This window comes from Amia ocellicauda, chromosome 18, assembly GCF_036373705.1.
Source record: "Amia ocellicauda isolate fAmiCal2 chromosome 18, fAmiCal2.hap1, whole genome shotgun sequence".
In the NCBI taxonomy this organism is placed as follows: Eukaryota; Metazoa; Chordata; class Actinopteri; order Amiiformes; family Amiidae; genus Amia; species Amia ocellicauda.
In genome coordinates, this window is record NC_089867.1 from 6996706 (window position 1) to 7023518 (window position 26813).

The 26813-nt window shown below is 42.1% G+C and overlaps 1 protein-coding gene and 1 long non-coding RNA gene across 3 annotated transcripts in view; both read left to right on the forward strand.

Moving 5' to 3' along the window:
• The first annotated feature begins 4621 nt into the window (after window positions 1–4621).
• On the forward strand, window positions 4622–8354 carry LOC136713443 (transcription factor SOX-4-like). The gene has a single exon (XM_066690523.1). The coding sequence runs from the start codon at window positions 5223–5225 to the stop codon at window positions 6360–6362; it is 1140 nt and encodes a 379-aa protein (XP_066546620.1). The 5' UTR covers window positions 4622–5222; the 3' UTR covers window positions 6363–8354.
• Window positions 8355–16687: 8333 nt separating this feature from the next.
• LOC136713843 (uncharacterized) overlaps window positions 16688–26813 on the forward strand; it is a 126070-nt gene continuing 115944 nt past the window's right edge. For both annotated transcript variants that reach the window (XR_010804983.1, XR_010804982.1), the window contains exons 1-2: window positions 16688–17178; window positions 18847–19157. This is a non-coding gene — a long non-coding RNA (uncharacterized LOC136713843). The remainder of the gene's footprint in view (window positions 17179–18846; window positions 19158–26813) is intronic.

Genomic DNA, 26813 nt, shown 5'->3' on the forward strand with positions numbered 1-26813 from the left:
GATAGAGACAGACAGACAGACACACAGGCAGTGACAGAGATAGAGACAGAGAGACAGGCACACAGGCAGTGACAGAGATAGAGACAGACAGACAGACACACAGGCAGTGACAGAGATAGAGACGGAGAGACAGACACACAGGCAGTGACAGAGAGACAGACAGACACACAGACACACAGGCAGTGACAGAGAGACAGACAGACACACAGACACACAGGCAGTGACAGAGAGACAAACAGACACACAGACACACAGGCAGTGACAGAGATAGAGACAGAGAGACAGACACACAGGCACACAGGCAGTGACAGAGATAGAGACAGACAGACAGACACACAGGCAGTGACAGACAGACACACAGACACACAGGCAGTGACAGAGATAGAGACAGAGAGACAGACACACAGGCACACAGGCAGTGACAGAGATAGAGACAGACAGACAGACACACAGGCAGTGACAGAGATAGAGACGGAGAGACAGACACACAGGCAGTGACAGAGAGACAGACAGACACACAGGCAGTGACAGAGAGACACACAGGCACACAGGCAGTGACAGAGATAGAGACAGACAGACAGACACACAGGCAGTGACAGAGATAGAGACAGACAGACAGACACACAGGCAGTGACAGAGATAGAGACAGAGAGACAGACACACAGGCAGTGACAGAGATAGAGACGGAGAGACAGACACACAGACACACAGGCAGTGACAGAGATAGAGACAGACAGACAGACAGACACACAGACACACAGGCAGTGACAGAGATAGAGACAGACAGACAGACACACAGGCAGTGACAGAGATAGAGACGGAGAGACAGACACACAGGCAGTGACAGAGAGACAGACAGACACACAGGCAGTGACAGAGAGACACACAGGCACACAGGCAGTGACAGAGATAGAGACAGACAGACAGACACACAGGCAGTGACAGAGATAGAGACAGAGAGACAGGCACACAGGCAGTGACAGAGATAGAGACAGACAGACAGACACACAGGCAGTGACAGAGATAGAGACGGAGAGACAGACACACAGGCAGTGACAGAGAGACAGACAGACACACAGACACACAGGCAGTGACAGAGAGACAGACAGACACACAGACACACAGGCAGTGACAGAGATAGAGACAGAGAGACAGACACACAGGCACACAGGCAGTGACAGAGATAGAGACAGACAGACAGACACACAGGCAGTGACAGACAGACACACAGACACACAGGCAGTGACAGAGATAGAGACAGAGAGACAGACACACAGGCACACAGGCAGTGACAGAGATAGAGACAGACAGACAGACACACAGGCAGTGACAGAGATAGAGACGGAGAGACAGACACACAGGCAGTGACAGAGAGACAGACAGACACACAGGCAGTGACAGAGAGACACACAGGCACACAGGCAGTGACAGAGATAGAGACAGACAGACAGACACACAGGCAGTGACAGAGATAGAGACAGACAGACAGACACACAGGCAGTGACAGAGATAGAGACAGAGAGACAGACACACAGGCAGTGACAGAGATAGAGACGGAGAGACAGACACACAGACACACAGGCAGTGACAGAGATAGAGACAGACAGACAGACAGACACACAGACACACAGGCAGTGACAGAGATAGAGACAGACAGACAGACACACAGGCAGTGACAGAGATAGAGACGGAGAGACAGACACACAGGCAGTGACAGAGAGACAGACAGACACACAGGCAGTGACAGAGAGACACACAGGCACACAGGCAGTGACAGAGATAGAGACAGACAGACAGACACACAGGCAGTGACAGAGATAGAGACAGAGAGACAGGCACACAGGCAGTGACAGAGATAGAGACAGACAGACAGACACACAGGCAGTGACAGAGATAGAGACGGAGAGACAGACACACAGGCAGTGACAGAGAGACAGACAGACACACAGACACACAGGCAGTGACAGAGAGACAGACAGACACACAGACACACAGGCAGTGACAGAGAGACAGACAGACACACAGACACACAGGCAGTGACAGAGATAGAGACAGAGAGACAGACACACAGGCAGTGACAGAGAGACAGACAGACACACAGGCAGTGACAGAGAGACACACAGGCACACAGGCAGTGACAGAGATAGAGACAGACAGACAGACACACAGGCAGTGACAGAGATAGAGACAGAGAGACAGGCACACAGGCAGTGACAGAGATAGAGACAGACAGACAGACACACAGGCAGTGACAGAGATAGAGACGGAGAGACAGACACACAGGCAGTGACAGAGAGACAGACAGACACACAGACACACAGGCAGTGACAGAGAGACAGACAGACACACAGACACACAGAGGCGGCTCCTCTGCAGCGGCCTGCGCGCGGTACCTGCCTGCGCCGAGGCTGCGCGCGCAATCCGAGGCCGCGTGCAGCGCACCTGCGCGCCCGGGCCGCCACGCGCCACCCTGGTGCCGCAGCCAGCACGCGCGTGGCAGCTGCTCCGCGCGCCAACACAAACCAGAGACGCCCCCGCGCCCGCCCAGCGCACTTGTCATCTTTATTCACTGAGGCAAAGGCTTTGGAACAAACATGAACAAGTCTTTGCCCCCCCTTTAAGTGTTTTTCTAATCTACACACTGGCTTGTATATTAACGATGCGCATTATACATCAGGACCAACGTTAGCATACACACGCATGCATTTCACATATCACACAGCCTAGCAACCGATCAATTGCCGACTTCCATATGATCACATAGCGCCATTGCGGACCTGAGCATTCATGTATGTGTTCAAGAGGGTCCACAGCGGGTCCTCGCTGCAGAGAGGACAAGACAGCACTTCGGCTGAACACCTGCCATCTGCCAGAGGTGTAACTGGTACAACCTGAACCCACAGGTGCTTCAGCTGCATTCATCTGCGCTTTCTGTGCGTGCACTGATCTGTATTTTAGACAGTACGAGTAGGGCTAGTATATTTCGTGTAGCTTTATCAACCCGCACACCAGTTTATTACCATTGTTTCGTTTTGACCATTTCCTTAGCTTATATTTACGTTTATGTGTGTGTTGAATGAGTATTCTCTGTCTTTTGTAAATAACTTAAAACTTATTTTATTTAAGCACGTACACACACAATACTAGTTTGAACCCTTACTTTCAGTAATATGCTTACACAGGGAAACTGATCTCAGTTTCTTTCTTACAGCGCTATTTGAATGTTGTAATACCACTCGTTTAGGGCCAACATATAAAGCAGCCAGCTGTGCTGTTGGTGTGTAGAAGTAGAACAATGTGAACATTTGCATACTTTTCCAACCTCTATGCTACATTATGTAACTCCAGAAGAAGCCGGGCCTGAACGCGCCGAATCGCAGCCCAGGAAACCTCGCCGGTCCCTTGGCGCCACTCCGCCATCTAGCGTTAAGCACAGACACTGCACTGTCCCGCAGTTGTTTCCACCAGCTGCTGTCACTCCTGCCCTGAGCGACACGTTTTCGTATCACTCCATGTGATTCGGCTTGTTTTCCTTTTTCAGTATTATTACAGTAAATTGCATGCATGCATACTAGTTGCCTTCGTCTAGGGGAAGATGCGCTTAACACCCCCCCCCCCCCCCACACACACACCTAAGATCAGTGCACACGATTAGTGGCGCAAACGCTTTATTTCATTCCCAACACCTCGGTCGGTTGCGTCTCTCATGCATCGGCGGCAGCGGCAGCGCCCGGGCGAGCGGCGCACCGTCGCTTTGCATGTCAATGCTTTCACTGTTTCTGTGCAGAAGCGCCGAGCGCAAGGCAGGGCGTGCGCGCTGTGACAAAGGACCGCCTGCCTTCCCAGCGGCTCCGCCCTCCCGAGCCAGCCCGGCGAGAGTCTGCACACTGTGGGGAGAAACTTTCGAGTTGCACGCCAGCGACTGGCTGCTTTCCCCCAGCCTAGCTTCTGCGAGCAGCTCCCACTGCAAGGAGCCGTAGCCCTCCACGCGTGTGGGAGCACGATGCAAACGACAGTGCCATCCAAGCACGAGTAGTAGTCCCGATGGCAGTACCCGGGCAGACAGTTAGGATCAGTATACCTGGATAAAGGATATATACCATAATAGCCGATGCATGTACAATGAGCAGTATCAGTAATGGCGATCGCAGTGGAACTGGTGTGTTGTAGTAGTGCAATGACAGATTGAACACAAGCAGCATTAATCACAGAGGAGCTGGGGCGTCACTTGTGTAACAGGCAGGATCTGTCTTAAACAAAACACGCGTGGTGCGCAGTGCATTACAAACCAGAAAAAAGACTCGCCTCGATTTATTTCATATGCCGCACGGGTTTCAATTCCAGAGTGCTTAAACCTAGTGTCATTTATTTCCATGCATGGGTTGTAAAGAAAAAAAAAAGTGCCTAAGCATGTCCCTTTAAAAAGTAAGTTTTCGTGCGCGCTGGAATGAGGTCAGACAGAACGCCGCTCATTGCACGCGCTGATTATTATTAGATTCCGCGGCAGCCAATGGGCGCGCGGGGGGCGTGGCGCTGGCGCGGGGCAGGCCGGAGACAGCCGCCGATTGGCCCGCTCGCGTCGCCAGTACCGCTGTGGAAAAGGATAAAGCGGCCGAGGCGGAATTGGAGGCTGCTTTAAGTTGCAGACTGCAGATGCGAGGCGGACTATCGCTGAGTGCAACACGCTCGGTCTTCCCGCATGGTGTTTAAAGGGGAAGGCTATGCAAAAAAAAGTGATCTACAGCCTGAGCAACTCGGAGAGAGCGCGGTGTAGTAGCAGCAGAGCGTCCACAGTAGCACAGAACTCCTACTCAGCGCTGCGATCAGAGGTGAAAACTGCTGCGCGACAGAGTTGGGTTTGAACCCGTTGCATCAAGCACTCTGGGGGGGGAAAGGCGCTTTGGAAACTGGAAATCGGTTGTGCAGGCAGAGCTGAACTGCACAGCACCGCAGAGACACTTGAGAAAGAAACCTACCAGCCACCAAACCCGAAAAGGCGATCCACTGACTCCTGTTCCGCAAATCTCAGGACTATTACTGCCGTCACAACATACAAATAAAGTGGGGACTAAAAACTGTTGAGAGTTTGAGTCCGGGCAGCCCAGCTCGCCAAACTCAGGACTGAAAATCTGCAGAGAGAGAGAGAGAGAGAGAAAGCAGGCAGACGCGCGTAGTTTGCTGAACAAGTACTTTGTTTTTATATATATATATAATCCTGAACTATGGTACAACAAACGAGCAACACCGAGAACACGGAAGCGGTGCTGGCGGGGGAGTCCACCGACTCTGGGGCTATGGACCTGGGCATGGCGTCTTCCCCGACACCCGGGTCCACAGCGTCCACGGGGGATAAAATGGACCCAGCCTGGTGCAAGACCCCCAGCGGCCACATCAAGAGACCCATGAACGCGTTCATGGTGTGGTCGCAGATCGAGAGGCGAAAGATCATGGAGCAGTCGCCCGACATGCACAACGCCGAGATCTCCAAGAGGCTGGGCAAGCGCTGGAAGCTGCTGAAGGACAGCGACAAGATCCCCTTCATCCGAGAGGCGGAGCGGCTGCGGCTGAAGCACATGGCCGACTACCCAGACTACAAGTACCGGCCGAGAAAGAAGGTGAAGTCCAGCAGCTCCAAGCCGGGCGACAAGGGAGACAAGATCGGCAGCAGCACCTGCAGCAGCAGCGCCAGCACCAAGCCCTCCTTGAAAAAGAGCAGCGGCAGTAAAGCCTCCAGCAAGCCGCACAAGATAGTGCTGGGCAGCGCCAAGACTGTCTTCCCGGACCCGGTCTCCCCCGCCGGCACTACGGATCACCATTCCCTCTACAAATCCAGGTCCGTCTCCGCGGCCAAGCAGATCCCGGACAAGAAAGGCAAGAGGGTGTACATTTTCGGGGGCAGCAATCATGGCATCAGCCCCTCCTCCGTGGCAGTGCCGGCCAGCCCGACCCTGAGCAGCTCTGCGGAGTCCAGCGACCCGCTGAGCCTGTACGAGGACGGGGCGGCGAGCAGTAAGGAGGGCGCCCAGTCCCCGAGCGAGTCCTCGGACCCGCACCGGTACAGCACCATGCGGGCATCTTCGCCCACCCCTTCAGCCTCGCACTCCTCCTCTTCCTCCCAGTCTTCGTCCTCGGACGAGGAGTTTGAAGACGACCTGCTGGACCTGAACCCCAGTCCCGGGTTTGACAGCATGTCGCTGGGGAGTTTCAGCTCCTCGGTCCTGGACAGAGACTTGGATTTCAATTTCGAGTCGGGCTCGGGGTCCCACTTCGAGTTCCCCGATTACTGCACCCCCGAGGTCAGCGAGATGATTTCGGGGGACTGGCTGGAGTCGACCATCTCCAATCTGGTTTTTACATACTGAGCGTCCTAAACGAGGTGTTGGGGGATGATTTTATTTGCTCTGAAGAATAAAATAACAAGGGATGCCGAAGAAAAAAAGGTTAGTTTGAAACCTTTTGCGAGAAGAGGGGTCCCGACGGAGGAGGAAGGGGAGCCAGAAAGCGCTGAGAAACTTGCGTTTTATTTCCAGGATCAAGGCATTGGACTGAGGGCGCCTCGGCTGAGAAAAAGGCTGCCTGCAGAAATTTGGGCGAGAGAAAATGGGGAGCTGTTAGTGCACCCCGGGTAGGAGCGACTGAGATCCTATTGAAATAAAAACTCGGTCTGAACTGGAAAACTGTCATTGATTTGCACGGACATGAAGGCGGCGACTTTCATCCAAGTTACTTAAAGGGACATTGGAGAGGGAGGGAGAGAGAACTTTTACAACGTGAACTGCATTGCTTCAGAGGTACAGAAATAGGCGGTGTCCACCTTTTTCTTCTCGAAATGAACTTATTGAACAGGTGGGTTGACTTTTGAAAACCTAAAAAAAATTACCAATTTAAAAAAAAAAAAGAAAAGAAAAAAGAAACGCATGTGACCGTGTCTTCTCTTTTTCTGAGATGTCTGTAAGACTGTTGAACAGTTGCAACTAGTGTTAGGGTTATTTAAATGGATAGGATGTTTGATTCCTACGAGAAACAGGAAAAACCAATCACCAGCTTTTTTTCATTCTTGACTTCTTCAGGACTCAAACGCAACTCAAATCTGTGCTGGACTTTATACACTTACAATTCAGGACCAAAATCCTTTAGCATTTGTTTCTCACATGTTTTAAGTGAAGAGAAACCTTTCTTTCTCACCGATTTCTCATCCTCGTGTTTTTTTTCCCTTGTATACATGTAATAATCAGATACCATTTTATATATATGGATGTATTTATACTGGCCAAACCTTTTTGACTTTATTATTTTGTATTTGTTTTCCTAGGTCTTGTTGTGCATTACCTGCACCCGTCTGTCTCCTTCGCTGAAGGGCTAGAGTTTTAACTTTTAATTTTTTATATTTAAATGTAGACTTTTGACACTTTTAAAAAAAAAAAAAAACACAAAAAAAAGAGAGGAAAACGTTTGATTATTTTCTCAGTGTATTTTTGTACAAAATATATAAAGGGGGTGTCAATCGGTGTAAATCGCTGTTTGGATTTCCTAATTTTAAAGAACTGGGGGGTTGGTTATCTCCAAATCGACCCCCTTACCCATGTTTACAGTTTCAATCTGCAGGCTTCTTAAAGACACAGTATCTCACTTTTCAGTATCCTTGTAAACATTTCTGCTTTTTAGTATCTGACGTTATGAAAAGAGATACTGTAGCTTTAAATTAACCATTTCTTGGCGCTTTTATAATAAGCAAAAAGTTCGGTTTTAACCACTGGATGGAAATATAGACTCAAAATGCCGATTTGAGTTCGCGACTATGTACTGCGTTTCTCATTTATTGTATTTGAATATTTAATCTTTTCTACTTGTCGGCTAAATATAATTGTTTTAGTATCTTATGGCATGGTGAATAGCATTTGTATTTCCGATTCAGGTTTATAGCTGTTGTGTTTTAAAAGGAAAAAAAAAAAAAGGAAAAAAGTGAAAACATCTTTGTACATTTTAAGTCTGTATTATAAGCAAAAGAAGATTGTGTGTTGATGTATGTTGTTGAGATATAACATGACAGGCACTAGGACAGCTATCTCTACATCCTTACTTACGTTTAAGGTGGTTGTTCGTATGATTTTTTTTTTTTACGTATATATATATAAATATATTAACTTTATTTTCATTCATGCTGTGCAATATGCTGTGTAGAATATTGTTTTGTCTAATGATCATGCCATAACAAAGTTTCAAGACAAAAAAAAAAAATCATGCCAGCTAATCGTGTCAAGTCACTGCCTGTCAGATTGTCGATCTACTTCTGTAAATATTTTTTTTTTTTTCTTTTTCAAGAAGGAAATAAAATCAGCTGGAACTGAACCCTAGATTTTGACTCGCTGTCTTGTTTTGCGACGTGTGTGTGTGTGTGTGTGTGGGAGCCTGTCGCTGTCATGTGCATCACAGTCTGTCTCGGTGCTATTTTTAGGCCCGGAATAGATGACGTGCCTTTGTTTACTTATGTGCTACACTGTGTGATAGCGTCGCTGCGGCGCAGATCCCCGCAGATCTGCACAGATCTGCACGATGACGCCGATCCCATTGGTGGAGCCGCGCAGAACGGCGGCCATGTGCGCTGCAGCGACGCGACCTGTGCTCTATTGACAGGGGGCTGCACACCTGTATACGAGCGACTTTAGGATTGCAGTCAGCAGGTAATGGTGCAAACGCCAGACCCCGCTCTCAGGATTAATTCCGTGTGTGTGTGTGTGTGTGTGTGTGTGTGTGTGTGTGTGTGTGTGTGTGTTGGGAGGGTTGAAAAAAAAAACTAATGCAATCTACCTTATCTTATCACTGGAGTATAATGCGTTAATTGCAATTAGAACTGGGGGGGGGGGGGGGGATGTGTGTACTAGCCTTGTGTGAGAAAGTGATCCATTAATTCAGCGGGATTCATCTCCCATCCCCCTACTCCAGACAGTCGCACTGCTACGGCATGGGGGGAAGGGCAATTAAGGCCAGCCAGCACATTGCAGGGAAGTCTACACAGAGAGGTTTCATGCAGGGATGGAGCATTTCGGTTGTGCACAGCCAGTTTATTATTACTGTTGTTAACAACGAGCAACATGCTCATGCAGCAATAGGTGTAACCCGATTTTGGCCTAACCGATCCAGAAAAATGAGTCGGAATTAACTTTGTTCCCATTCGCCTTTCCCTCCTTCCCAGCTGATGTGATTGTAGCAAATGCAATACCCCAGCCAGAACAGAAAGCAGCAGGAGTCCTCCAGACAGTGCGCTTCCATGGGGGAGGGGTGTGAGACGGCTCTGAGCTCTGAGAAGGCTGACTGCTGGTCCCAGAGGATGCTTGCAGTGATGGCCGTTGAAATGAATTACTTATTTTTGAATGCATGCATGTATTAGAAGTATAAAATCCTTCCCCCCTATGCCATGGTTGGAATGAAAACATCTCCTGTTGTCTAAATGGCTTTCCTTTCGAAGGGTCAGTGTTTTCAAAACCTGTTTAACTTGCTCTTGATGACTTGAGCAGAGACGTATACATGATTTAAAAATGTTTGGGGACTGTAGAAACGATATACAATGCAGTTTTACAGGATTGTGTCAATAAATCCTTATGACTAATTGTTCAATACCAATGAAGGACAATGTGTACTTGTAGATAATGCAGACACCTCACACAAGTTCACAGAGCTTATCGCCATAATGTTTATTAGCCTCCACAGCTTCCATTCACAACCTAAATGGGAGATTCACATACAAAATTGCCCAGCAGCACAGGTGTAATTGTGCTGCTGTCAAATATTTAAGGTGGGTTTAAAATATACTGGTAATCGGCTATGTTCCCTTAAAGAAAAGGTTAAAATCTGAGACCTTTTAAAGAAATCTGTCACATCTTATGTTGATATTTCAGTTGAATATGCAATAAAATACAAATGCAAAATGAAAATGGTGGATGAGAACATTCACTGTTATCTTGGAAAGGTAAGTTTACCTTCTCTCTCTTCATTTGACAGACATTTTTCTGCAAGCTCTTTGAGATATTTACAAAGTAGTAGTAGCCGTAGGAGTAGACGTCGATGTAAAATGAAGCCACCAACAGAGGCACTGTTTATCCTCTTATCTGTTCCGGTGGCAATAATGGGTTGCAGCTCCAATGAGATGGAAAGATAAATATTTCACCGCTTCTCCTGTGACGTGGAGAATTCAATCCTCACATCCACATCCACACACTTCCAAAAAAATCCAAATGGGGCTAAGCTGTCAAGCCCAATCTCATAGAAGAGTTTATCAAATGGAGATGAATGCCCAAAGGTTTGTTTACAGCATAGAGGAATCTGTTTGTTTGTTTGTTTGTTTGTTTGTTTTTGCAACAATCTTGCATGGAAGAAAGCTGCAACATGCAATTATGTTTGCAGCCAGTTAATTTATAGTATGACATTATAGCTGAACTACATTGGAGTTTTTGAACACTAGTCTTCATTTACATTACTAGAATTGAAATGCACAACTCACTCAGAATTGGCTTTTGGAACAAAGGTGACACGTTTTTCTAAAATATACAAAACAAATATCTCCAAAGGCCAAATCTTTTGTTTAGATTAATCTTGAAATGCTAATTTATTTTTAATTAAAATAGTATTAGTATTTTACAGGAGTAATTGGTCATTTCAAGTCATTCAAATAATTAAATATATTATATTGCTATTACACTGGCTTATAGTCTTAATATTATCCTTTTCAGATGTTCTTCTTTGTTCCCTTTCTTTTTATTATATACCTTTACAATCTATTTTACAGTCAGTAAACACATACATATTGCAAACCAGGAAAACAAGATTCAATGCAGAATTTAATCAGAATTATGTCCATTACTGGTTTAATTTCATGCTGCAGTATGTACACCTCACTGGTATTCCAAGCAGCTATCCTGGAAGCTAGTGGTAGCCACAATATATCATAATTAGTTTGTTATACACCAGTAAGTCAGAGCTGTGCCATTCAAAAACAAATTCTACACCAGCCATTAATATTGTGCACACTTACAGGATGTCTCCCAATCAACAAGGGATAAACAATTATATAGCACTGAAACATATCAATAGATACGTAAAGGAAAGTCAAGTGATGTTTTCATCTACTTGTGAAGAAAAAAAAATGTTTGGTTAATGAGCTTAGTAGCCTTTTTTGTAAAAAAGCTGAATTGGCCATACCTAGCTCAGTGTCATTAATTTCCTATTTCACCATTAGTAATTTCTAACCAAATTAGCCACTTTGGAAGATGTCACTTGCTTGGTGTGGCAATAATTAGAAACCCTTCACTTTAGTTTCCTTTAGCTTTCATCTCAACTGCATTGGGAGGCCTCTTGTTATCTGGTATCGGGCATTTCAGATGTGTTTATTTACAGTGCTTTGGATTACATTCCTAAAAGAACCTCTAAGCTTTATCAACACTAGCTAAACCTACCATGCATATGCCCTGCATGGTGCTGATAGCTGGCTACTGGGAACCAAATTCTGGATTAAGTAGAGCAAGGCATTAATTCACTGTTCATTGAAGACGTCCTTGTGTCTGGGATTTTCACAAACTAAATGAGTTTTGGTTCTCTCAATTTAGCCTTTCTGGGGTATTTGCCCACACCTAAAATAAACATTTAAGGAGTCCGCAAATCAAAAGCAACGTATTAGGTGAGATACTCATTTTCATATCCATAATCATGATTGCACCGCTATCAATATTTTTACATATATAATGTGTGGAATGCTAATCTTGAGACATGTTTATGCATTTCTTGCACTGGGATATTTTGCCACTTTGTCCTGCACCTTGATATTTTACGAATGAAATTGCTATCATTTTTAATTAATTAGTATTGTGTTTCCATAGCTTGATTGTAGACTTACAGACTTTCTGAACCTTGAAGTTGGAAAATCTTGTTTAATTCAGAAATGGAAGTATGCTTTTGTAAACATTAATATTTTGTAGTGTACAGTGTACCAACTTGGACAATAGGTAACTTTATTTACATTTACAAAACATGTTACATTTGTTTACAAAAATGTAAGATAGAAGTTTTGATTAAGCAGTGTTATTTTGCACAATTCACATGTGACTGTGATCAAACGTTGTGCAAGCAGTTGCTGTTTCTGCTTGAGTTAAGAGTTTTAACAGGGCCATAACTAAGACTTGATTATAGCCTGTGCATCATTGAACAGGCTTCCCCAAAGCTAAACAGATTGAAAATGGAAAACGGGAGTGTCTCAAACATAAACATGTCCTCACAATAGATTTTTCCTTCATACTAATATATTAAAATATATATATAGACATCATACATTCTCTGTTGTACTTCATGTAACACATTGATTTAATTTCCTCAGTTTCACGTTGTTTTATAACTTTATCAATAGACTGACTTTACATTTAAAGAGATTTGACTATTCTCCAAAAACAGTTCTTCCAAATGCAATGGATTATGACTCTGATTGCACTATAAAAAACATATATTTCAAACTATACACCTACTTTTAATGCCATGACATATATCATATCCTATTACTTCCAGAAATCATAAGAAAAAAAAAAAAATCTAATGATACGATTTATGATTTGTAAACCTTGGAAATGACTTTATACAGCGATTTTCACAGCATTGCATGGTGTTCAGAATTATCTGAACTGTTTGTTGAGCTGTCTCTTTTCAGTGTGTGACAAAGGTCAAAATCATATTTGCATATTTGGTTTAATTAGCTTACATGGCAAAAAAAATGGATAAACTGTATCAAGTGTGGTCAAGATTGCACAATTACATGCTGTACAGCTACAAACAAATGTTTGGGACAGATCACTAATGAGTGACAGACACAGCACTGTGAGAAATGGTATGAAGTTGAGCTGGGGCAGCAGGAAAATAATAGATCAGTTGTTGTGCCACAGCTATTATTAAGATTGTTATCTCCTGGTGAGATGTGGAAAGCATTCAGGGAGGGATACATATAAATATGGTTTATATTGCATGAGCCATATTGTATCTGTTAAAAATATTGTGTTTAATCATAAAATAATGTGATTGATGATGATGATAATTGTTGTATTAAAATGCTCTTCTGCATCCCATTATTTGAGATTACTATATTTGTATACTGCTTCTTTGACTTGATGCTGATATTGTCAGTAGACAGTGATATAGCCAATATGTTTTTCAGGAAGCTTGTAGTGGGGGAGGGAGATTAGTCACAACCATTATGTGAGCACAGAAGTGGGGGTAAGTACAAAGCAAGTGGATGCAGCACAATATCTTTCATCTCTTCCTGGTACTCTAATACTCATCCCCATCTTACCTCAAGATCTGCCACCGTGCACCGTGGTGAACTATATGAAGAAGAAATTATTTTCTGAGTACATATCAACATCTGAAATGCATGTCTCCAATTTACAGTTTAGGGTTAATTGAACCTGAGATCAACTACAGAAACAGGCTATAATTCAAACCAAAGCAGCCATTATTGAAAGCAAACTGTTTGGACGTCTGAAGGTGTCTTCTGTTCTTTTAACAGTTGAACACAACACTGATATGGAAGTTTGCAACTGACTGAGATTTACAAATATAACCAACCCCCCCCCCCCCCCACACAGACACACACACACACACACCATTTCTCTGACTCACACAAACAAACCAATATCATGAAACAACAATCTGCGTTTCACAACTGTCAGCCACTGTTCAGTCCCATCAGAGTCACACTGTCCCTCTCTGTGGGAGATTGTCAGGTAGATCGGGGTCAGCACTATGTCGGGCAATACTGTCTGTTCACTAGGCACAAGTCCCAGGCTCCCCTTTCTCATTAGTATGCCCTCCTCACCTTGTCTGGCACTATGAACAGCTTGGTACTGACCAGTTCCCCAGTTTTGTCTCTCATATCTCTTCTGTCATCTTGGCACAAGTTGGTCTGGAAAGCACCTGCAGAACGGAGGTGTCTTGGACTCGGCATGTTCACCCCTCCAGAAGGTTGATGGGAGTCCAAGATCCTCATTGAAATCCAGGCTTAAGATTCAGTCTTTGTGCAACATGGATGTAGCCCTTTCCCTCCATCTGAGACTGGCATGGCCTGTTTGCACAGTTTGCTGGTCTAGTCTAACTCTTCTTGTGCATCCCTGCCCGTTGAAGAACCACGTTTAACATTTTGACTTGCAGTTCCACCCGCCACAGAACTGCGCATGAATCAGTAGCAGCATTTGTCTCCTATGGACTTCCTTTCATTCCCAGGGTTGCAGATTTGCAGTGCCTTCTGCTACTTTCCCACTCCTAGCTTTTTCAATCAAGTGAGCTGAGCAGGAGAATCACATAGAGCTTACGGGCCACCCACACACACTGCGCTGCTAGGCTAGCTGGACTTTCACCTTTCATTTGTGCTGTACACCTCAGACAAAGCTAATTCAGCTAATCTGAATAATCCAGAGACCCGTGTAAAGAAGGCAGCTGCTGGGGCCTTGGTGCTTCATGCATTGCACTCTTATTGATGGTCAGCAACTTGTGCGTGAGATGGAGGATAGTATTATCACACCAGATATAGTGTTCTACACCTGTGATTTTCAGTCATGTATTTTGACCCAGACAAGTCTGTTCTATTGGCAAATTTGTAATTTTAAGTATAACTGCAAATGGAAGCAGTATTTTCCCATACATATGTGTTAAATTAAATGTATACATAGCAAAGGCTGCATGAAAGTTTTCTGAATCCTAGGAGGCTTCCAGGCCGACCAGAACATGAAAAACAGTGTTCTGGTTCAGAGATACAGTGATTCCTGCATAACTTACTATATGCCTAATTAGAGTTAATACATGTTAAAAAATATATTGAAAAGCAATTGTCAAAAGCGTAGATCAAGGAGCAGTTATTGTCTGCTCCTCAAGCAGAGGTGGCTTGTAGAATGCTCAGATTTACAGCTAAAGAAGCCCCTGAATTGTTAAATTCAAGCAAAATAAGCACTGAAATAGGTTAACAACAGTTATTAATCTTCTCTTTCAATCCAATCGATGTTGAAAAGTCTCCCTTGATCATCATAATTGAAGAACTGTAGTTTGAAAGTTGAAGGATAGTTTTTTTCGGGAGCTATTCTTCTGAAACATTAGACCACACCTCTACATTCTGGTCCAGATCCAACCCCTGTACTGGACACCCATAGATATTTTACTCTAAAAGATTGCCGGGATCTACAATTATATTTAAATCACTCAAACTGCTGTGGCAACTCACCAGAATGGCTAGCTCTGTATTGTTTGTATTTACAGTTTTTTGTTGGTTTATGGAAAATAACTGCCACATGTATTTAAAAAGTGAATGATTAGGTCTATTTATGTTTGCTGTAATGCATGGATGAGAAAACTCATGCTGAATTGAAAATTGTAAGTCACAAATATGAAAAAGCAAGTTTATGGGTTTGGATCGGAATGGGATGAAAGCTAAATAATAAATAAATAAATAAATAAATAAATAAATAAATAAATACAACACGAGAAATTGCAGTTAGTTTTCACAATATTGTACAACTTTAAAAGACTTTGTGAGTAATATGTCTTCTGAAAGTTGCAGGGACGTTCCGTTCATGGGGTGCCTAAAGACTAATCATCACCATTAAACGACATCATTGAAGCCATGGTGAAAGTTTTTTTATTATTATTTAATGTTTAGTAATCTACTGTTTTTGTTTGTTTTTGAATGGGGAAGAAATGGTCATGGCGATCTGCGGGTACTTCTGAGCATTTGAAAGAGTCGCGCTGAAAGAGGACCAGGCAGTGTGCAGAAGAGAGCTGCCACTCGTACATGTGATCACAGGGGAGATCCAGCAATGAACTATAGGCTACAAATTACGTCAGTATACATGTTTCCTCTTGCCAAAACATTTTAAAATGATTATTTAGGGAAGAAAATAAGTAATAAGGCGCGATTTCAAAGTCAGTTGGAACACGTGTGGGATGTGCTCAACGTATCTTTGCGACAACGTCCCGGTCGAGACGAGACCTGCACTGCTCTGATCTGGCTGGTGCTTATAACTCAGATCCTCCTTGCTGAATTGCATAAAACAAAGGACAGAAACTTGGATGCATGCTTATGCGGAATGAATGAGTAACAGTAAGCAATAACTCAGATGATGTCAGCTTCGTGTATGCGAACAATTGGTCATTCTCAGTGCAGACTGCTTTACTCGTGTTTAATAGGCAATCTGTAGCCATCTACCTAACAGTCAAGTCTAACCAAAATACACCGAGCACAGTGTAACAGTTGCATCTGTCTGGATATCCACCAAAAGTAACAGTAATGGTAATAACTGGTAAGTAGCTACACCTTTCTCCGTAAGAGTACCTGGAAGTTAGAAAACGACATGAGGGAAACGTTTTCAGGTTGCTTGTGTGAACCCCCCCCCCCCCCAAAACTTAAACTGCATCCATGCACTTCTTCCTCTCCGTGCCATATCGTATTCAAGCCGTTGTTGGGACGTAACTAAGTTGAGGAAGTGGTTATGTGCCTCTTAGTAATGCATTCTACAAAACCCCCCTTTTAAACGCCCAAAAAGTATATTTTACATTGATGTGGCCTGTGCAAAGAGATGCAAGGAAGAAAGGCAGCCAGTCTCTCACACACACTGCTCTGGATGTCCTTTATCTGGGCTTGGGGGGGTGAAGCAAGACAAAGTAACGGTTTAACTCAGGGGCACTAACCTGCAAACGCTGCGAGTGGACGGCTGTGTGTGCGGCGCCGGGGCTTTGTTGTTGTTTAGTTGCGTGAGGGCGGGACTGCGCCGAAACCAGCAAGGCGCGGCCAGATCCCCTTCACACGTGCAGACAAAGAGACCTGACAACATACCCCAAATACTCCACTAGAAACTTTTTCAGGGACGTTGACGGCTTGCCAGTGTACTTGTGTTTTCCCGATTTAAGCCGCACTTTGTTGATACTGTGGTGAGTTGGGATTTAATTCAAGTTTGTAGACTTTTTTTGGAAGGAAAAGTTGCTTGGAGTTGGTGCGTCAGGCTGCAAAGTTACGCACAAAGCGCAGAGGAGCGTTCCTTTGTTCTGCGCAGGGCTTTGAAGGGAGATCATGGCAGGATCACCGCAGTTATCCTTTCCTCAAACTGCTTTTTAAATTCCCTAGAAGCCGCAGAAAAGCGATGGAAAGCGTGCATTTGCATGGTATGTACATTTTGTGTCACTTCGGTCTTTACTGTAAACAGACAAAGCTGTCCAAAGTTGATGGGTTTGGGAAGTTTGCACAACGTTACGCACCGCGACGACTTGGCTAATTAGCGCTAGGGCGAAAGATGCCCACTTTATAAAATAATGCTGTTTTATATCGGACGATTACCGTGCAAAGTACAACTTTTGAATCATTGAATTACCCTCTGATATCAGAGAAACGCGAGGAGACGAAATGAGGTTTAGGTGCATGTTTTAATATTTTCACTTTTATTTCTCTAAACGAATTCCGCCAAAACAGTAACATTAACCAAGTATCTAACTTGTTTAAGTCTTAACTTGCTCTGCAATCCGCTCTGGGCAGCAATAAATGGGTAGTTAACTATATAGTTAAGTATATATGCAACAGGTAGACTGAACAGCCGGTGCAGTTCCTTTGTTATTGAACTTTTAAAAAAATGAAATAAAACACCAAACACTTGAGTCTTTGTTAGGACTCTCAAAATCAGTATAAAATAAATGATAAAACCACTATTGTCTAGGCTAAAATAAATTAAGAAATCATTAAGAAATCAGCAGCTGCTACTGCTTTATTGGGGAAGTTGTTTTAGACAAAGAGATTGCTCCTGGGCGAAAGATACAAAAAAAAAAAAAAGTTCTTTTGATTTAGCTATTATAAACACTTTGTAATTACTTGGGAAGCATCAGTCCGTTCAATAAACAACATGTTTTAGGTTTAATGTGTTGATTTATTTTAATTTAGAATTGGATCTTCAAACACTTATCAGACAATAAAGCGCATTCTTGGGACTGGCTTTGTCTAGGGAGACTGATGCTTCCTCTGAATATTTATTTTAACTGCTTTTGCAGTTTGCTTTAAGAAGTTGTGACTGTTATATTTAGAAACATATACACAAACAATCATTTTAAAAGTGAAAGCAACTCATTAAAAATAATAATTATACGAATAATCCAGCTGTTCAAGTTTAAGTGTTTCTAAAAGTAGTTAAATTTAAAAACATTCACAAGTTATTGATTTAGGACTAAGTTACTCGTTGTTTTATCAATTATATAACTTTCGAGCTATACTTCGATGTCTGTAATGACCCCTAACACGACTATAACTTCGACATAGTAATTTACCAGTGGTTGAAGGGTTAACACAATACAATAATGCTTTCATATATTCTGGCATTTAATATCCATCCATCTGTAAATATTCGATTGAACCATGATTGCTTTTTACAGTGTCAGTTTTTGCACTTTTGTATTAATTAAAATAGGACAGTTTGTATGTAAATAGCCATTATAACGTGTTACAGTAACCATTTTAAAATAAAATAAAAAAACTTAGAAGCTTCAGTTAGAAACTAAAATGGTGTATTATTACCTGATTAAAAAAATGACAAACCTCATAACTGAATAATCACAAAAATTACAATAACCTATACAAACCCACCAAATAGACATTCTTGATGCTACACTGAATTTTAGTAATTGTAAAATGTACTTTTAATTTCCATATCCACAGATTTAACATTATTGATGCATGTTGTCAAGTGCACTTTTCCTTTTGGACAGTTTAAAATATAATGCACTGTATTTTATTCCATTATATGAAACGGAACATTGCTTTGTTTCAAATATTAAACTTTCTTTTTCTAGGCTTTTTGCAAACTGCTGCAGAAGACACTCCAAAAAGGACACTTTTTTGATGAGGATTAATTTGGTGGATTTACAGAAAGCTCCACTACGCAGTCTACTGGGACAACTACTATATGGAATTGTGGAGAAGGCTTTTCCCGGATTTCTTTTGTATATATTTTTTCAAAACCATGGGAATTATGACCATTGGAATTACCAATAAAAGGAAAAAAAAGAAAAAAAAAACTGGATTACAATATTCTTCACGCCCTGGAGTGGATTAAAATCTTTGAATATTTAACTTTTTTTTGTCCTCCAAAACACATCCCAAGGTATGTGCCAATTAATCTAAAATTAATACACGACGCACTGAATTTACACTTGAGCATACTTTCAAAGACACCCTAGGCATAGATATACAACCGAGATAGCTATGACATAATTTTTTATTTATTTATAGTTTCTTCTCTTGTATTTTCAGAATTAGAGGAAAATCTGGATACATTTGGTTAAGCCCCGTTTTTAGCCTCAAATAAATATATAGTTACCCCAAAATCTTAGTCTAATACTTATAGTTTGCGTGTTTTCTTTATAAACTGCGACGATGGGTATGTAATCCAGTAAAAGCAGTAGCAGTGCAACTCTTGAGTCGCAGTGTTTTGGCGCACAGGGATCATTTAAAAAGCGATCTTGCCATAAATATGAAGTCGCTCCATGCGCACATTTTGTCTGGTATCTCAATCTATAGGGATGGGACATGTGTTGTGTGTTTGTGGAGTTTGAAGTGCAACCATGTTCTTCAGCAAGGTTGGAGCTGGACAGCGTCCCTGCTTTGGACTGGAGAAAAGGGAGATGCCTGTGTCAGGATGGGGCAGGTGCTTACTCTGTCTCTGGGTCTTACGTCCTTTTTCATGTCTCCAGCTGGGCGGCTTAGATAATGTATATGCTTTATACTGTACACTGTCAGTTGTAGTATTGCAAACATCCAGGCGCAGAAATTGGTCATGGCTAGAAGTGTTTTACGCTAACGGCGCTCAGAACAAATAGGGCTTGATAGCCGCTCGCATTACAGGTCGATGCGCGATGATGTCATTGAGGGCCAATCACAACGCGAGATGATCAGCGCCCCCCCTTCACACCAGCAGGATCAGGGTCGGCCCATCTGATGCATTTAAAATAAGTATTGTAGTCGGTCTTTCTCTCTATACATGTAATTTTGATGCTGATCAAATTGAACTTACTTTTTATCTGTATATTTGATTTATGAATACGTGACTGGGCTTTTGTATAGGTCATCGGCAAATAATGCAGGAATTGAGGATTCATGCTTCAAGTATAGGCTATATTTTAAAGATATGTAATTAAATGCATTTAGTGTTAAGAATTGTATGAAGGTTATCAATATTGCATAAATATTCCTTTTTCAACCTTACGTTTCCGTTCAAGATGTGAGGCTTACAACGCTGTTCTCCATGTGGACAAATAGTCTTATTTTTTTTTTAATAAATAGTCTATAGTTTTGGGTTTTAGCTGTCTGGATTGTATGAAACAAACAAATAACCACAACCTAACGGTATCGCTGTTTACAGCAAGAGCTCAGTTGGATGTGTTAAATTAATTAAGTTTGATCCCCCAGTGGACACTGTGAACATAACAAACCTGCCATGCAAGGATATGGCGCAAATGCAGGCTATTGCAGTCGAAATCACTTTGCAATGCACCTGTCCGATTAATGCTACATTTCCACCACATTTCATCTGTCCCAGGTCTCTACGACCAAATCGGTTTTATAGATCATACTAATATTCACAAGGCGGTTGTGCTGTAAATGTCTGAAGTGCTATTACACCTGCTTGTTTGTTAGACGTGCATTATTTCTTAACACTCGCATTTATTTAAAACTATACACTCACCTAAAGGATTATTAGGAACACCATACTAATACTGTGTTTGACCCCCTTTCGCCTTCAGAACTGCCTTAATTCTACGTGGCATTGATTCAACAAGGTGCTGAAAGCATTCTTTAGAAATGTTGGCCCATATTGATAGGATAGCATCTTGCAGTTGATGGAGATTTGTGGGATGCACATCCAGGGCACGAAGCTCCCGTTCCACCACATCCCAAAGATGCCCTATTGGGTTGAGATCTGGTGACTGTGGGGGCCAGTTTAGTACAGTGAACTCATTGTCATGTTCAAGAAACCAATTTGAAATGATTCGACCTTTGTGACATGGTGCATTATCCTGCTGGAAGTAGCCATCAGAGGATGGGTACATGGTGGTCATAAAGGGATGGACATGGTCAGAAACAATGCTCAAGTAGGCCGTGGCATTTAAACGATGCCCAATTGGCACTAAGGGGCCTAAAGTGTGCCAAGAAAACATCCCCCACACCATTACACCACCACCACCAGCCTGCACAGTGGTAACAAGGCATGATCGATCCATGTCCTCTTTCTGTTTACGCCAAATTCTGACTCTACCATCTGAATGTCTCAACAGAAATCGAGACTCATCAGACCAGGCAACATTTTTCCAGTCTTCAACTGTCCAATTTTGGTGAGCTTGTGCAAATTGTAGCCTCTTTTTCCTATTTGTAGTGGAGATGAGTGGTACCCGGTGGGGTCTTCTGCTGTTGTAGCCCAGCCGCCTCAAGGTTGTACGTGTTGTGGCTTCACAAATGCTTTGCTGCATACCTCGGTTGTAACGAGTGGTTATTTCAGTCAAAGTTGCTCTTCTATCAGCTTGAATCAGTCGGCCCATTCTCCTCTGACCTCTAGCATCAACAAGGCATTTTCGCCCACAGGACTGCCGCATACTGGATGTTTTTCCCTTTTCACACCATTCTTTGTAAACCCTAGAAATGGTTGTGCGTGAAAATCCCAGTAACTGAGCAGATTGTGAAATACTCAGACCGGCCCGTCTGGCACCAACAACCATGCCACGTACAAAATTGCTTAAATCACCTTTCTTTCCCATTCAGACATTCAGTTTGGAGTTCAGGAGATTGTCTTGACCAGGACCACACCCCTAAATGCATTGAAGCAACTGCCATGTGATTGGTTGGTTAGATAATTGCATTAATGAGAAATTGAACAGGTGTTCCTAATAATCCTTTAGGTGAGTGTATATATTAGCTTATTTTTGGGGGGGTGGAATTGGTGTTAGGCATGCTGTGCAAGCAGCCACAACATTTCAGTGATAGATCTAAAGGGAGGAGTGAAAGAAAGTTATCACTCAAAAGCTGCTCAATATTTAAGTAAAAAGCTTTGATATTCCAGAGCATATTTGATATATTTGTGTGTGAGTGTCTGTATCATTCCCAACATTCATTGATCTCTGTGAAAAGAGGTATTCCCAAAATCTAAATTTGTCTGGGTGTGTGTTTCATCTTGCTGGAAACACTGCATTTTTGTACTATTCAAGAACAAAATGTGGATAACGATTTTCCTAATCTATTTGCCAAGACATAGTTGTGGTCGAGCTACACAAAGCGGTCTTGTTGCGGAATCGTTTTTCCTTGAGAGCTTCTTTTGGGGAAAATGGGGGGGCCCCTCAGTTGGTATACCCTTAAACCCAGCATGATGTGCTTCTGGGAAAGGCGATTTCCCCGGTTTAAAATGGGATCATGATAAACTTGGGATCATGATAAACTTGTGATCAGACATCCGGCCGAGAGTGGTGCAGTGAAGACTAAATGTAGTCTGATTGCATCCCAACCCAATGTTTTTTACATGATCCAGTGGGAAAGGGTTCAACCCCAGCTTTTCTATTAATGCAGCAGGGGAGGGAAGGGCACAATGCAGCCTTTAATGGCATGCATATTTATCTATCCCTTTTAAGAAGGCTTCTTTGAAATCCATTGGTGATCGTAGTAGCCTTTTTTTTATGCGTACTGTGTGTATATATATCTCCTACCATTTGTGTATTTTTAAGCAGCTTTTTTGTCCTGGCATCACCAACGTTTTGTTGTTGTTTTCCCTGCCTTCTTTTACTGCAAATGAAATTGCGGTGATGATACATTACAAATTAGGCCAGCATTACCAATTGTTATGACAACCTACCTTCCAGATTGCGGCTGCCCGTGGACAGACTAAAATATCAGGCATAGTTGGACTTGCTGGTGCCTGTAGTGCCGAGATAAGTGAACTGTTCAGTCTATGGGCTGAGACTGATCCACATGATCCAACAGGAATAAATTATTTCTTTATGGCGTCTCACCAGGAGTGTATTTAAAAAGCCCTTATTTTGAGCTTTCTTTTTAGTTCATAATTATTTCAACTATCTCATGCAGAAATCCCTTTTTTATTTCCAATTGAATGGTGCCCGGCAGATATGTTAATACGATGAGCTGTTCATCATTTTTTCCTCCTTTCTTTAAAAATTTAATTTGTCCTTATGTCCTCATGGGAATCTATCTCTATTTAAATAGGTTTAGTGGCCTGTTTGTCTAGGCATTTATCGTGATCGTAAATATGCATTACTTCAGCTCTGAAACACTAGTAATCCTCGCAAAGGCTGGGGTTTATCAAGTTAAATCTGTTATTGTCTGGCTGTTTGGAGATTATGTCCTGACTGACTGGCACGTTTATCTGGCTTTACTGTCATCTCAACAATGCTTTGCTTTCCCAGCCATTTTTACTGTGCCAGAACTGTCGGTCTGAAAGTTTGGCGGTGAGGAAACGTTTAGGGTTTAAGCTTTCTGAATGAAGTAAATTAGGTAGTATTATACTTGGAGCTTTGAAATGTATTAAATTTGCATATGGCATTAAACACACACAGGCAAGATAAACACTGAAAACTGAAATCCTATTTTGCCTGTTTGTAAGTCTTGCTTTTATTGGTGAACCTGTGGGTATTGCATCCCAAGCAAGTCTATAAAATATGTGCACCCTTGCAATCGCACAAATGAGATCAAGCAGCAGAAGTCAGGATACCTCGGCTTCGACTGAAACCCATTTCTTCCAGTATTGCTCGCTGTTGCAATGTCACTCCAATTTGCTGCATTGTTGTAAAAGTTTTGTCTAAAAATAAAATGGCACAGCCAGAAAACATATATATGTATATATTTTTTTTTTCTGTATTATGGTGCATGTTTTGTGCTGCAAAAATCCAAACTGGTAAATAATGCAAGCTGAAAACTATTTTGAGTATTCCCCATCACTTTAACATGTATATCACTAGTTCTAGTTTAGGAAAGTGGTATTAGTATGCTTAATTTAAAATTGATGGTGAATGATGATGAGATTTACTGAAACATTCAGTGTGGCTTACTAGGCGTGAAAACAACTCAAATGGACAGATCGTGTATTCAGTATTTGGGGCTTTGGAGGTGTGCTTTAGTTTATTCTAAGCAATGGTTTAATGAGGACCAGGTGTTTAGCCTTACACTTGTGATCTGTTAAGAAATACATTTGCCCCATTTATTCAGTAATGTATTGCGTTTCTGCAGAATTTAAACATGACTCCGTTCATCTGAAGCATGCTTCTCTTCTCCATGGGTGGAAAATGATAAATTATTCAAGATGTAGTCAATATTCTACCTTACCACATTTAGCCCATAGCATATAGTTTTCTTTATATTAATAATATGCAGTGTATTGTCTACAAATTAAAACTCGACTATTAGCGATGCTTTTGAAGGTGGAGCAAGAGGATCTGGGTGACTAATTTGAGAAATTGGTGGCTCTAATAAATTAACCCCTATTATAGTGATGCCAAAATATCAGATTTAATTACCTGTGTTTGAGAAGTATATCCTTAAGTTTGCCTTTTATCTCTGCTGCGTCACAAGTGGTTTGGATAGTGGTGTGTTGGCAGCAATGCGTAATTAAAGCACAAAAAAAGTGCATGTGAAACGAGGGGGAAAAAAGTGAATTAAAAAAACAACTTGGAGTTCCTTGGTGCATTGAATCCTCCCCCTTCTTTGCCCTTCCCTGATGTTCGCTGCACAGCCGTGACAACATGTTTCTGCTTACATATTGAATATGCACGGTTTCCAAGTTACTGTACAGTGTAATACAGAAGCAAACAACCCAGGGGATGCCCTTAAATGCCCTCATTTTCTGTTAGACTGTGCCCTCATTAGAGCAGTTCATGATGTCATTGCATGAGTGCATGGAGACGGTGATACTGTCATCCAGCAATGTCTACATAACTGCTTAGCAGCGTTTTCTTGCCTGTAGTGAACAGATACTGGTGCTTTCTACAGTGGGGGGAAGGGGAGTGGTCTTAACCCCCTCCCCCGTTTAGTGGTTTTACTTGCATATCTGATTTGGAGTTTTACATAACCATTAAGCTTCTAATCTAGTAAACGCCAAGTAACTAAGTCACCATTTCTTAGGTGTGTGGTGTCTTTTAGGCATTAGCTGTCAATAATGTTTTCACCTAGGATGGCAAGAGGTTTGACGGTATAACAATATGCATGTGCCTTTCACATTCAGCGTGCATCTTGCTGTGCGTCTACGTAATCGAACTTCTTTGAATCATGTGTTGAGGAGCTGGCATGGGGCGGTAGTGTGGGTGCACCTGTAATTGCAGAATGACTTATGTTTGCAAGATGCAAACAATTCATGGTCATGTAGACTACTTTGACCTTTAAACTGTAAATGACACATCAAGCTACAGGGACATTTAATATCACCTGTTAGTATCGGGACTAATACTTCCTACACAACTGTTGATGTTAATTCATATTTCTAGCCATGTATATGTTTAGGAGTGCATTTCTGCTTTAGTGAGCTTTTTCAGGTTTTGATTTTCAAAAGTTTCAAACGTGAAAGTGAGCACAGGATGTTGGTTGACTTAACTGTGGTTAATAACGTAAAGTTCAAGCTGGGGTTTAATTGTGCTGTTGCAAATATAGCCTAATGGTGTCATTTAAAACCTCAGAGTATTTGTTTCACATGGCCAGCTTAATCTAGCTGCTTAATGCTCTCTCTTATTTAAACTGTCTAGTTTTTCTGAATCCTCTTTACAAAATTAGTTCAGGTATTTTATTTTTGCAATTCTATAAAATGACTATAGCTAGAGGAAGCTAATTATTTCATCCCACATCGAAGTGTATGGCACAGTAGTGAAAAGTTTCTCGCTTCCATTGTAATTATATGGAGAGATGCAGCTGTTTATAGTCCCTGGGTAATCAAAACCCGTGATACTCAGCCTCTGACAGGTTCTGGTTTTTGTTTATTTTTGTGTGATTCCCACGTGGTGTGCTTTTCGCAAAGACCCATAAAACGCCAAAACAGCTGTTGCTATAGACGTGCCCCTTCGTTACAGAATGCAAAACCATGAAGGCTATCCTCCCCAGTGAAATGTAGGCTAAGTTTGCTTATGTTACAGTTACCAATATTTTTCATTGATAACAGTAACTTATCTTAAAGATGTAATTGTAGTGATTCCACTTCCAGAACACATGGATATAAATTATAAAATAAGTTCTGTGGCTTATGTAAACTTTTTACATGTATCCCTTTTAAAGCTATTGAAGAAAATAATGGGACAGTACTATATATTTGTTTTAAATTATCATAGAATAATTTGCATTCCAATCAAAGGTTAAAAGATTAAAATGCATTCAATCAAGATCGCTGTGCTTTCACATGAGTTTATTTATTGCTGCAAAATGTCAACGCTTTTTTGTATTAATAAAGGTTATCTCTTAGTGGGAAATCACAACTTTTTATTCCTTCTCTCCCCAGACATTTAAATGGTACTGGAATGCGGTTATAAATCATTGTCCTTGTTTAATGTGGATATTCATGTTTCAACCATAAATACATACTTTAGATCCTCTCTGTGTGGTGGGGAATAGTTGAAATTCATGAGGTGTTTATTTGAAGACATTGATAGTTTGACCTTCACATTTTAAAGTGGTTTATATTGTGTTTAATTATTAAAAAATAATATTTTGAGATTCGTTTTTCTGTTGTCTTCAGGTTTAGTTAGAAACTGATAGTCTGCAGAGATTTTTCTTTTTTGGAAATAAG

Excerpts from the sequence above, each read along its gene's own strand:
- LOC136713443 (XM_066690523.1), top strand. The coding sequence starts at position 5,223 with ATGGTACAACAAACGAGCAACACCGAGAACACGGAAGCGGTGCTGGCG.